At 34.1% G+C, this 13,749-nt stretch overlaps 1 protein-coding gene across 14 annotated transcripts in view; it reads right to left on the bottom strand.

The window, feature by feature from the left end:
* Positions 1-13,749, bottom strand: part of Pik3c3 (phosphatidylinositol 3-kinase catalytic subunit type 3) — a 333,132-nt gene that overhangs the window by 304,602 nt on the left and 14,781 nt on the right. For all 14 annotated transcript variants that reach the window (XR_012447049.1, XR_012447050.1, XR_012447051.1 and 11 more), the window contains exon 4: positions 8,644-8,773. Coding sequence is in view for 9 of the 14 variants with exons in the window: in XM_074069908.1 (XP_073926009.1) it covers positions 8,644-8,773 (130 nt within the window). In the remaining 5 variants the exon portion in view is untranslated. The remainder of the gene's footprint in view (positions 1-8,643; positions 8,774-13,749) is intronic.

Genomic DNA, 13,749 nt, shown 5'->3' on the forward strand with positions numbered 1-13,749 from the left:
AGTCCTAAGAGGAAAGTTTATAGCCATGAGAGCATATATTAAAAGGACAAAAAGATCTCAAATAAACAACCTAATGCTACATCTCAGACTCCTGAGAAAACAAGAACAAGCAAAAGGAAATAAATAACGAAAATAAGGGACAAAATTAAAGAAATAGAGACCAAAAAACCATACCAAGAATCAAGAAACAAAAAGATGATTCTTTGAAAAAATAAACAAGATCAACATGCCCCTGGCAAATCTGACTGAGGAAAAGGAGGAAAAAGACTCAAATTAGTAAATTCAGAAACGAAAAAGGGGAGCTAACAGCAAACACCAAGGAAATCCATGGAATCATAAGAGACTACTTTGAGAACCTATATTTCAATAAATTGGAAAATCTTGAAGAAATGAACAAATTTCTAGATACTTATGACCATCCAAAAGTGGACCAAGAGGATATTAACCACTTAAATAAATCAATAACACTTAATGAAATTGAATCAGCAATAAAGAATCTCCCAAAAAACAGAAAAGTCCTGGAACTGACGGGTTCTTAGCTGAATTCTACCAGACCTTCAAAGAACTAAACTCCCTAAACTTTTCCACAAAATAGAAAGGGAAGGAACACTACCTAACTCATTCTATGAAGCCAATATTACATTCATCCCCAAACTGGACAAGGACACATCTAAAAAGGAGAACTACATTTTAATCGCCTTAATGAACATTGATGCAAAAATCCTCAATAAAATAATGGCAAACTGAATCCAACAACATTTCAGAAACATCATTCACCATGACCAAGTTGGCTTCATCCCAAAGATGCAAAAGTGGTTCAACATATACAAATCAATAAATGTAATACAGCACATTAATAGAAGCAAAGACAAAAACCACTTGATCATCTCAACAGATGCAGAAAAAGCCTTTGATAAGATCCAACACTATTTCATGATAAAAGCTCTAACAAATCAGTAAAAGGAGGAAAGTACCTCAACATTATAACAGCTATGTATGACAAACCTATAGCCCACATCATACTTAATGAAGAAAAACTGAAACCATTTCCCCTAAAATCAGGAATAAGACAAGGGTGCCTATTATCCCCACTTCTATTCAACACAATCCTAGAATTCCTAGCCAGAGCAATAAGGCAAGAGGAAGAAATAAAAGGAATACAAATAGGTAAAGAAATTGTCAAAGTATCCCTATTTGCAGAAATCATGATCCTATACCTCAAAGACCCAAAAAACTACCCAAAAACTCCCAGACATCATAAACAGCTTCAGCAATGTGGCAGGATACAAAATCAACTTACAAAAATCATTAGCTTTTCTATACAACAATGAACAAATTGAAAAAAAATATATGAAAACAATTCCATTTACAATAGCCTCAAAAAATATCAAATACCTAGCAGTAAACTTAACAAAGGCTATGAAGGACCTTTACAAGGAGAACTACAAACCTCTGAAGAAAGAGACTGAGGAAGACTACAGAAGGTGGAGAGATTTCCCGTGCTCACGGATTGGTATAATCAACATAGTAAAAATGGCTATACTACCAAAAGCAATCTACATGTTTAATGCAGTTCCCAACAAAATCCCAATGACATTCATCACAGACACTGAAAAATCTACCCCAATGTTCATTTGGAAACACAAGAGACTGAATAGCCAAGCAATACTCAGCAAGAACAGCAATGCTGGAGGTATCACAATACCAGACTTCAAACTATACTGCAGAGCCATAGCAATAAAAACAGCATGGTACTGGCATAAAAACAGATATGAAGACCACTGGAATAGAATAGAGGACCCAGATATGAATCCACACAAGCTATGCCCACCTTATTTTTGACAAAGCTGCCAAAAACATGATGGAGAAAAGACAACCTCTTCAACAAAAGTTGCTGGGAAAAGTGGTTACCTGCCTGCAGAAAACTGAAACTAGATCCATGCTTGTCACCCTGTACAAGTATCAACTCAAAGTGGATTAAATACCTTAATATCAGACCTCAAACCTTGTTAGTACACAAATGAGCAGGGAATACCCTGGAAACAACAGGTATAAGCAAGGACTTTGTCAGTAGAACTCTAGGAACCCAGCAACTAAGAGAAAGGATGGACAAATGGGACTACATGAAATTAAAAAGCTTTGAACAACAAAAGAAATGGTCTCTAAACTAAAGAGACCAACCACAGAGTGGGAGAAAATATTCACTGGCTATACATCAGACAAGGGACTGATAACCAGAATATAGAGGGAGCTCAAAAAATTAAACTCCCTAAAAATCAATGAACCAATAAAGAAGTGGGCAACTGAACTAAACAGAACTTTTTCAAAGGACGAAGTCCAAATGGCCAAAACACACACACAAAAAATGCTCACCATCCCTGGCCATAAAGGAAATGTAAATCAAAACCACACTAAGATTATACCTCACTCCTGATAGAACAGGAATCATCAAAAACACACCAACAAATGTTGGTGAGGATGCGAGGAAAAAGGAACCCTTGATACACTGCTGGTGGGAATGCAAGCTAGTACAACGACTCCAGAAAACAAGATGCAGGTTTCTTAAAGAACTAAACATAGGTCCAGCAACACCACTCCTAGTCATATACTCAAAGGAATGCAACTCAGGTTACTCCAAAGGCACCTGCACACCCATTTTTATTGCAGCACTATTCACAATAGTCAAGCTATGGAAACAACCAAGATGCCCCACTACCAACGAATGGATTAAGAAAATGTGGTATTTATACTCAATGGAATTTTACTTAGCCACAAAGAAGAATGAAATTTTGTCATTTGGAAGTAAATGGATGCAACTGGAGAACATCATTTTAACTGAAGTTAGCAAGGCTCAGAAGGCCAAAAAAATTGTATGTTCTCCCTCATATGCAGACTTTAGACCTAAAACAAATGCAGTAATATTACTGGACATGGGTCACGTGCTAAGGGGAGAATGCATACTGGAGGAATAGGGAAAGGTAGGAAACCCAAAACTTAAAAGTGTTTGATGTGCCCACGGTAGAGGAGCAAATAAAGTAATTTTAAAGTGACAGAGGCTACTATGGAAGGTGACCAGGAAGTAGTGAAGAAGTCTGGTAGAGATAAACCAATTCGGGGCGTAATACACATGTGCATGGAAGCAATGCTAGGAATCTCTCTGTATAGCTATCTTTAAACGATACATCTTTCTTATTATCTCCTATGTTTTCTCTTCAACAAAACTGAAGAACAAGAGGAGCACAACAGGTTCTGCCTAGAAGTGGGGGGAGGGGGATGTCACAAACAATGTTAAACACGTAAGTAAATGTAAGAACAGTAAAATAAAAGAAAAAAAAAGAGGAGAAAAATAAAAAAGTAAGAGAAAATAGTGCCTGAAAATATTAGCTGTTCCTTTCCCAAATATGAAAGGCTTAGAAGACTATGCCCTATGTTCCCTGTTCTCATCTCAGAAACCTGTAAGGCAAGTAATATTAATGTAAGAATGTCACATTACTACAATGTAAAGGTATAATTCAAAAATAATACAAAAAGAAATCAATTATCTCATAAAGACCAAGTTATCTTCTTTAATTTCTAAGTTGTCTTAAAAAAATGGTGTCTTGTATAATAAGACACAAAGAATAGTTCATGTGTTCACCCACCCAAAATTTACAAAGTGGCATTTTAGATCAATACTGTCCAACAGAAGTTTTGGTAAAGGTGGAAATGTTCCATATCTGCATTGTCCAATAGACAAACTTTACTACATGTAGGCAAGAATTTGAAATATGGTTATAATGACAGATTAACTGAATTTATTTTAATTAGAACTAACTGGAATTGGTACCTCTAATTATTCCTGGATGAACTAAAAACAAACAGTTTATGTTGCAATAAACCTGAGGGCTGGACCCTGGACCCACAGTGACCCCAGATCCACATTTATCCCATACAGCCTCTCTAAGGTTCACCCTGGAAAACCACCACATCTACCACTATAGCAATGCTCACTCAACATTCACAAACCTATCTTTGTCGCACAGACCACAACATCTTTTTCTTCTACTCATTGCTTTCTCTTTGCTGCCTCTTAATCAAATTGACAGAAATTAAAGCACATTCCAAAGGCATCAAGCAGCGCTGCAAAAATGAAAAAAGAGACAGTGGAGAAACACTAACCTTTCATGTCTAAAGACATGGATTCAAATATAAATCAAAGAGTAAAGCTCGGTAGTCACATCCAAAACCCCAGGTGGATATGAATCCCAGTCATAAAAGTTTTATAATATGACAGGCTGAAAAATGGAGTGGATGGGAACAATGAGCAAAGTGGCACAAGTAAGGCCCATAGTCATTAAAAGGCTAGGTCAAAGATAATGAAAGTGTACCAAATGCCCCCAGAAATATGCCACTTATTTTCACAAATCAATTCAAATAAAAAGACACTTTACTAGAGAAACTTAATTAGAGAAATTTAGAGACAGAAAAGAGAACAGAATGAGGAAGAAGTAAGGGGTTGTGTTTTTAATGCATTCATTCTTCCTGCTCCAAGTTACAAAAAGTAAGACCTAAACTGAATACTATCTGATATGGTTATTTTTTTATTCTCATTTTTCATCAAAGGAAAATTATGCATGTTCACAAAATGATATAAAACCATTAGAGAGGTTAATTCCATTAAAAACATTCTGAAAAGATTTGACTTTTTAAAACTGTCAAGCTTGGTAAGCAAGATTTTAAACTTAAGTTATTCATACCGTAGTCAGAATTCAACTTTGGTAGTTGAGCAATAAATCATAGCAAATGTATCAAGTACAGCTTGGAGCTGAGGTCCTTTGCTTAATAATTATCTAACACCATGTTTTCACAGACCATTTAAATAGTTAATCTTCATTTCACAGTTCTCTTGTCCCATTATCCTCAGGCAACCAAAACTGAAGCAGTCTATAACTGAATAAACTTGTGTTGCAGTTTGAAAACTGTCACTAAGCCACTTATTTAGGCTCATGGGTACAATGCAGACCAACTGCACTTTGCTATTATTAAGATTTACGTACACCTTGTTACTCTTAAACCAACTGCCTACTCAACAATTACATATAATCGTAGAAAATTCACTGGCTGCAAATCAAAATATAACAGAAATAAAGCATTCTGTTCTAACCACTTAAACCTCATCTACTTATATACCCGTTACTTTTCTTAAATGGTAGTTTAAAAAATATAAGCACTACATCTACAATCTCTGCACCTTTTTTATGAAAAATGGAAGCATGGAGCATATAAAATTTTTCCCAGTATTCAATAGTTTATTACACCAAAGACAATTTCAAAATATTTTCAGGAGGAAAGTGACAATCTAATTGATCAAACATTTTTAAATGTGCAACCAGACAAATAAGAGAAAATGTATTATTGTGTTGTAATTTTAAGAAAAATAACTATGTAAGTATAATTTTAAGTTAGGACATAAGTATCAAAGTACATTCTGACTGATAAGTTAGCAAGTTAAGATCACAGCAAGTATTACATCACATTTTCTCTAGTATAAGACAAGGCAAATAATAGAACATGTTTCAGTTTAAGAAAGAGTTGTTTCTGAAAAGCATGTCTGAAACAGTTAAGAATCAGGGACTAACTAACCAAACAAAACAAAACCTAAGAGCATAGCCACCTCATTTACATGAGGCAAGCCTGTTACATTACTTAAGCTTATCTATTGTAGAAGAAAAGGAATGACACAAACCTACCACATTCACAATTTCAAATTGATAACTAATCAATTAGTTATCAGAGAACTAATTGTTCGCTGCTAAGGTGATAACTATAAAATCTAAGTAGATAAGTTATTCCAGCTATTTACTACGTCAATACTTTTAGAATCACAGAAGAGCTACATAGAACTGTAGAAATCATCCATTCTAAACTAATTTCATAAACTCAGAAATAATTTTCCCTGAAATGGTAAGATGGTCAAAACTCTGACTCAGTACAGTTTTCATCCTACTATAAAGCACTTTCAAATGCTCAAGCTCCCAATTTTGTCAAACTTAAGACATCTTTTTTAAAAAACATTTTTCCTCAGTAGCAGCAGGGATATAACAAGTTCTAAAACCTTAAAAGCACAACTAGCCGCTGTACAGAGAAAAATGGAATATATTATCCCAAAGTGACAAGAAAGAACACGTTTTCTTGAGTTAGGGGACAGTTCTTTAACAATGCTACAAATAGGAACAATTTTTCCCCTGAAGTGATGTAATTACTGGTTTTGATAGTTTCTGATTAGTCTTTGGGGAATGTAAGTTAACTAACACTAATGCAAGCTGTCAGAGCACAGCAAACTCTGAAGTCTCCACTTCCTTTAAAGTTCAAAGTACAATTCTATCACAGGCAAAAGAACTTGGAGAATTGCTCAACTCTAAGTACCACCAGAAAAAACTGCAAAATGCTTATTCTCATTAATTTTTATTGCTATTTTGAAGATTTACAAACTAATAAATTTAACTGAAAATTGTTAACCATTCCGCACAATACAGGCAGTACATAAATCTTAGTAACTATCTCTTGAAAAAGTGGGAGCCAAGTTACTATACTCTGAAGACTACTGATGATAATTTTTAACAATTAACAAAAACATTAAGTAGGTTTCTTCCCACCACCTCAATTTGCTATGTGTATGTGATAAGGTTCTCATTCTTGGTGTTGATAATGTAAATAGGTAACTAAAAGAACAAATGTGAATACATCTGTTTCTTAAGGAGTTACTGCTTTAATCATATAATACACTGATCATTATCAACTCACATCATTTTCCTATGATAAAATTAAAAAAAAAATTCACTATAAGTTGTGCTACATTTAAAAAGAAACAGAAGTTTAGTTCAAACAAATTCTAAAGATACTCAAAATGCCATAGTTACAAAATTATTTTAAATTAGCAAAAATAATTAGAAAAAATTGGGAACAAAAAAGCAGAAGTTCAAATAATTTGAAATAATAGTGAAACAAAATTAAAAAATTATTTATCTATGCAACTTTATGTTTGTCTTTCTCCTCAAATTTATAAAATCAATCATAATGTAGCCCTCATAAGAAAATTTAAGAGCTTCTGTTTCTTCAGTATAGGTTACACTCACTTAGCATTTGAGATTTAATCTTTTTTTCACATTTTAGTGACCCACAGGTTTTAAATGAGCTGTTTCTAATAAAACAGATATTAACAATTTAAGGTTTACAAATGTCACAGAGGGGTAAAATCAAAGAACACTGCTAAGATAAACACTTGTAGTTAGATAAATAGAAAACTTGTGAGAATGTGAACAATGTCTCAGAATGAGTAGCTGAAGTGAATATTTAATTTTATTTATTCAAATATAAAGAAAGAAGGCTGGCAACAGTATATAGGGTCACTATGCTTTTTAGTTAATTATGACATTAGAATGCACACAATAAAAAAACCTTCATGTTGAAGCACAGCATTCTTTGGGTTACTTCTATGTGTAGGGAGAAGCAGCAAGCCAGAAAATGGTTGAAGCCAGAAAATGGCATGAAAACTTTCTACTGACCTAAGAGTCCATCCATACTAACGCGATTGCAAAGGAAAAATACATATGAATTTTTTAGTCTTAACAAAAGATTTAGCAAAAGGGCTCAACAAAGTCTAACAGTGCCTTATAAAAGAGGAATCACAAAATAAATTACCTTGTTGCAATGTAAACACAGAATGGAGCTTAGCATTTGTATTCTTAAACGAAAACACTTCACTAAACCAATCTTGAAAGAAAAAGATAACTCTGCTCACAAAAGAAGGTTGAAAGTACTTTGGTTAATTACATAATTAATCTTCATTTCCAAAACATATAAGCATCTCTAGCATCTAACACCTTCATCTTTAAGGCTATTTCATCATGAAAAGTAGGTGGTTATCTTAGAAATGTAACTAAACAATCCACATTTTCAAATCTGATGCGATTCCATACAATAGGCCATTGTCTAGCTTTTTGATTCCATTTATGTGCAGTGTCCAGAATACGCACATCCACTGACACAGAAAGTAGATCAGCATTTGTCCGGAGCTTTGGTAAGGAGGAAATAGGCAGTCATGAGTAGATGGTTTCTTTCAGGGGTGATGAAAATGTTCTAAAATTATTGATGATGATTATACAATTCTATAAATTATACCCATTTGTTTTGCAGTACTGGGACTTGAACTCAGGGCCTCACACTTGCCAGACCCATTCTGCCAGCCTTGAACTGTACACTTTTCAAGAGTTAATTTTATGGATCTGGGTGCCAGTGGTTCACGCCTGTAATTATAACTACTTTAGAGGCTGAGATTGAGAGAATCATGGTTCAAGGCCAGCCTGGGCAAACAGTTCTCAAGACCCCATCTCCAAAATAACCAGAGCAAAATGGACTGGAGGTGTGGCTTAAGCAGTACAGTGCCTGCTTTGCAAGCATGAAGCTCTGAGTTCAAACCCCAGTTCCATAAAAAAAAAAAAAAAAAAAAAGAGTGGATTTTACGGTATGTGAATTAGATCTCAATAAAACTCGTACTAAAAAGTTAAATTTAAATTTTAAAAAAATCTCACAGTTCATAATGTCATGATACGCTACAACAGACATCATTCAGAGAGTTCTACTTGTTTCAAGTCTCTTTGTTACCTTGGCAAGACGGCTCATTTGATCTTCTGAGAGAGTACTGCTTGTTCTGCCAGGAGTTTTTGTGGGTTCTGATCCATCTGCTTCCACATTAGGCCAGACTTTCAAGTCATGCATTCCTTGACGAAACATGCTAATGGAAAATAGAGCATCAGGGTAGTCATAAATCAATGCAGTTCATTGTAAGAAATTTTAGATTTCTAAAAACAATGAATTCTACATGAATGAAGACATGCATATCTCCATTGCTAAGATTTAAGCTCCCAGCAGATACATACTCCACTGGGAATGAACTAAGGAACTAAATTCTGTTTTTCTGATGCCATTGTTTTCTCCTTCAAGCAACAGAATTATTACAGAAAAAAATCTACAAAGAAGAAATTGATCTGTAACAGAATGCATACATTTACCACTTCAATGGAGTTCTTCAGAATAAGAGACCAAAAAGACTGAAAACAAAAATTTTAACGTTAAGTAAATCTTTTCTGTACATGATAATTCAGCATGCCTTGGTTTGAATCACAGTTGTGCCATCTATTATACACATGATCTTGAAAAAGTTAATGTAACCTCCCAGTACAGTTTTCTCAGGCATAAATTGGGATAATGAATACCTATATCTCACAGGGTTATTGGAAAAATTACATAAATCATTTCAATTAGTAGTTAGTACTTGAATAAAAATTCAATTAGAATGTACTCAAGTAAAAAGTAAAAATACACTACTATTATACTTTTCATTCTTTGGGTTGATTTTTCTTCCACCTCCTTTACTGCTAAGAGGGATGTTCTACAAAGAAATACAATAGTGGGCGCATCCAAAATCTTTCATGTCTACAAATCAAAAGTTTACCATGTAGTCAGATTCGGTATGGTTATCTTGCTTTATAATGAAAAATCTTTGATCATTAGGCTGCCTTCAAAAAGCTACCAAGAAGATCTACAGCAAAGGTTAAATAAATTCCTACGAGAGCTTTATACAATGATTTTGTAAAGAGGTTTTTTTTTTTCCACAGAGTTAGAGATGGTTGTCTCTAGTATGTTTCTTTGTATAACTGTTTTTGAGTAACACATTTTACAAATATATTTTTTACACACGAAAAGCAAAAAACAAAAAATCCTTTTAAACAGTACTAAGTCTACTCAAACAGCAAGTACGTCAAAGCTGAAAGAACAAGGTGTCAAATGCAATGGAAAAAAAACAGACTAGAAGTGTATGTAGCAGAGTAGAAAATCTAAGGCATTTTTCATAGTTTCATGTTCAGTACTTATTAAAAAAATAACCACGATACATTTTGGATACGCTGATTATTCTTCAGTCTTTAAAAAAAATTGTCTACTTACTTAAATTTTTAACCACTTTAACATTATTGTATGTCTGACTAATGAAGAACTTACTCATAGATTTTTTTTTCCCTGAGGTCATCAAGGAGATTTTCATCAAACATTATGTAATGCTGGTAATAATGCCATAAACATTTAGACTAGAAAATAAAAAGGATACCTACAGGTGCAAGAGCACAATAAAATTAAGAACCGTATCTACTATCAGGTCTCTAAAGTTGGTCAGAAAAAAAAAAAAAGGCTGGGGGGAATGGCTCAAATGGTAAAATATCTGCCTAGCAAGCATGAGACCCTGAGTCCAACTTCCAGTAATACATAACAAAAAAAATTTTTTTTAAGTTGACAAAAAGAAAAAAGGTAATTCCAGCAATGGTATATGTGAAAGTTTATCTTACAGGCCCAATTAAAAAAATGTACTAGTAGGTTGTGGAGAATCAAAATTCTTAATATTATGTTAAACATTTTTAAGTTACATTATAAAAAAAGCACATACACATATCTTTAATGAAGTTAACTTTTTTTCCCTTTTAACTGAAATACAGGTTCAACATTAAGTAGACCTCCTTAAATCAGTTTCTAAAGAACTGGTAAAATGAGGTAATACTACTTTTAACAAATATCCTTAAATGTATATTCAGAATAGCAGAAGACTTCCCTTTCTTCTACCTTCCCACCCCTTAGTGAATACTTTGGCTGAATGTAACAAAATCAGAAATAAGCACATCTGGCAGGAAGTCAGTTTACTAAGTGATTTAGGTACCTTGGGATGGATGTGGAAAAGAGAGAGGATGTGGAGGGTAGAGGTAATGCCAAATGACTCAAATGATCAAGTGAACATGATACCTTTTTTTGACACTAATGAAACCTTGCAGAGTTCCACAGCCTCCAAGTGGCAAGGCAGAAGATGCTCAGAACATGTCCACTTGGGAAATTAAGCCAAACAGGCAACAGAGAAACACCAGCACAGCAGGCTCTCCTTCAACTCCAGCTACTGTGTTCCAGCTTGCAGTGCCAAGCTACTATAGTAGCAACTGCCTTGACTTCAGAATTCACATTAGGAAAAAACATCTGCAAGAGAAATCTGCAGACCACCTATGGTTCTTTGCCAATTCAACCTAATGATCAATCCATTCTTAAGCTACTTAGAAGTCTCACAAGCTAGATGTTCAAATTAAGAACAGTAAGTTATTCTAGCCTTACCCTAGCAGTTCTGTCTTTCAAATATTAATTAGACTTCTCCAAGAAGCTCTGCATCCCCTGATTCACATATACAAGAGATATTAGCAAATAGGTAGAGTTGGTAATCATAAGATTACCAGTCCTAAGATTGGTACTTTAATACTACAATATCAAATGCTTGAAGAACCACTTTAAGAACTTGGTACTAAGTGCATACCAGGACTCTTTACGGGAAAAGAAGAACAATTGATGTTACTTCATTATATAAGAAATGTGAAGAAACTGTGGTCTAAAGCAGTGTTTTCCTAGGTCAGTAGAGTTGTGGGGGCACATGACATGACTTCTGATGGAAGAAAATTTGCACAGGCTACATACTGAGACCACAAGGAAGATGTTTTGTTTCCCTGGATGTCGGTGGCATGTGTAGAGAAGCAGCTAGGATGGAACAGCAAAAGTAGATGCTTGAATGCTACTGTACCTGGAAATTCTGAAGATCCTATTCTTCCACAATTCAGAGCTGCTCCAGAAACTCTGGTGCATCCATGCTTGTCAGGGGAAGCCTGACTTTTCAAAGCAAGGGCCCAGGACACAGAAAAGAGTTATTTTCATTTTATAGGGTTCACTAGCATTCCCTCTTCTCAGGGGAAGGTAAATGTAAGTGCCAGCCTAGTAGGACTAGTAGTTGGCAATCTAGCTTTTTGGTACTCCTTCCCCATTGCTCAAGGTGTCCAATGACCAATATTAAAATCTGATGTTATCATTTGGATAACTGCTGTACAACCACATAGAAGTTGGACTGATTCATAAAGAAAATGTTGGCACAAAACCATTAAAACCATTAAATTGACATTGAGATGAATATTACCATATATCTGACCAGGCACAAACAGAACAATTCTAACTAAAGACATTTTGATAGGTATTATATGCATATTTTACAACCAAGTTGACAATATAATTAATGAAATTTTGTTTTCATCAGGTTTTTTTGCCTCAGTTTCTAAAATTTATAACATAGTGGTTTTCGTTGTATTTTTACCATTAGCCATCAATGTCAAATAATTCTTGTTTTCCATGTTCAGCAAAAATATCAAGTTTTCACTTTAAAATTAGTGGAAATACAAAAAAGAATAAGTATAAAAAAAGAATAAGTAAAGATAGCAATATTTTGTAGAATTTTTCTAGAATTCTGAAAGTGATGAGTAGTAAATGGCTCAAGTTTGAGAAACCTACTCTAAATGCTCACAGAATCAATGTCACTCTCTAATATATTTCACTTGTATCTAAGATCAAATGTCTTCAGGACATAAAGAAATAGCATGAGCTATTTTCCAGTTAAAGACAAAACAAGATTCTTTTCAAGTTAATGGTAAAGAAAACTCCCAATAATTTTACTACTTTTATGGAAACTCTTAGGGTTTAATTACTTCTCAAATAGAGTAAGTGGCACTGTTTTGTGGTTTTTGGGCACATTTTCAGCTTAATTTGAGTTGAAAGTAAAAGAATTTTCCTTTTATTGAACTATGCATAGAATGACAAAGAGTAAAGCAAGCAGAAAGTATGAGTTGTATACATAAGCTATGTGAATAGGCTACTATGCCAAAAAGTAATGCAGTATTTCTCAGAATGTGGTCTACAACCACCTCTCACAGAATAGCTCAAGCTCTACCACGGACTTACCAAATCAGTGACAAATCCAGAAGACGCTTCCCTAGTGAGCTTTCCAGATGATTCTTACACAGACTGATTGCTACTGACACAATGTACTTTTCAAAAACTTCCTAAAAGCTAAGTAAAACAGTGCCATATAAGTCAATATGAGAAAATATTTATTTGCTTTCAGCAAGTTATTTCACTATATTTCTTTGGGAATTTTAATTATTCCACACCCATAGCTTGGCCAGAAAATCCCCTGAAACCAGATCCCAAGTTCATCTAAAATGCACAGATGTGCTAAAACAGGTATTTTCATGATGGTACTCTCCAGCTGATTTTCCAGAAGGCAAAACACCTGTAAAAAACATTTAGCCACTAAGAAGAGTAATAAACTACTGTACATCTTTTTTTTCTCTCTGGGGCAAACAAACCTCTCCCTAGTAAGAACAATAAAAATGAGCAAATATTCAAGAAAAGGAACAATACTGAATTAGCAAAATGTCCATTCTGCTACAGCCATGCTATTTTATCACAAATTGTATTTAAACCCGAAAGTTACAATATTTCTAATCATAACTAAATTATTGTTCCTATATGGATTTCAATAGCAAATATCTCTTCAACAGCTACATTATACTAAATGCCAAACATTAATAGGTCATCAAGTTATTCTAAATGGGATGACCTCTAGATTTTATTCATGAGTTAAAGCTATTCTTACATGTCATTGTTTGAATAGAAAAATTCATTATTTTAAAGATTTTAGTTCTCTCCTTAATTAACATATATAATTCAAATTATTTTCAAAGAAGATAATAATAAGGCCTTTTTATTATTATTGAGGAAATAATATTAAAATCTATCTGAAAAGTCAAGTATGGAGAACATCCAGAAATATTTTAAAAGGGAGACTAATAAGGACTATCCCTA

Source organism: Castor canadensis, chromosome 4 (genome assembly GCF_047511655.1).
Source record: "Castor canadensis chromosome 4, mCasCan1.hap1v2, whole genome shotgun sequence".
In the NCBI taxonomy this organism is placed as follows: Eukaryota; Metazoa; Chordata; class Mammalia; order Rodentia; family Castoridae; genus Castor; species Castor canadensis.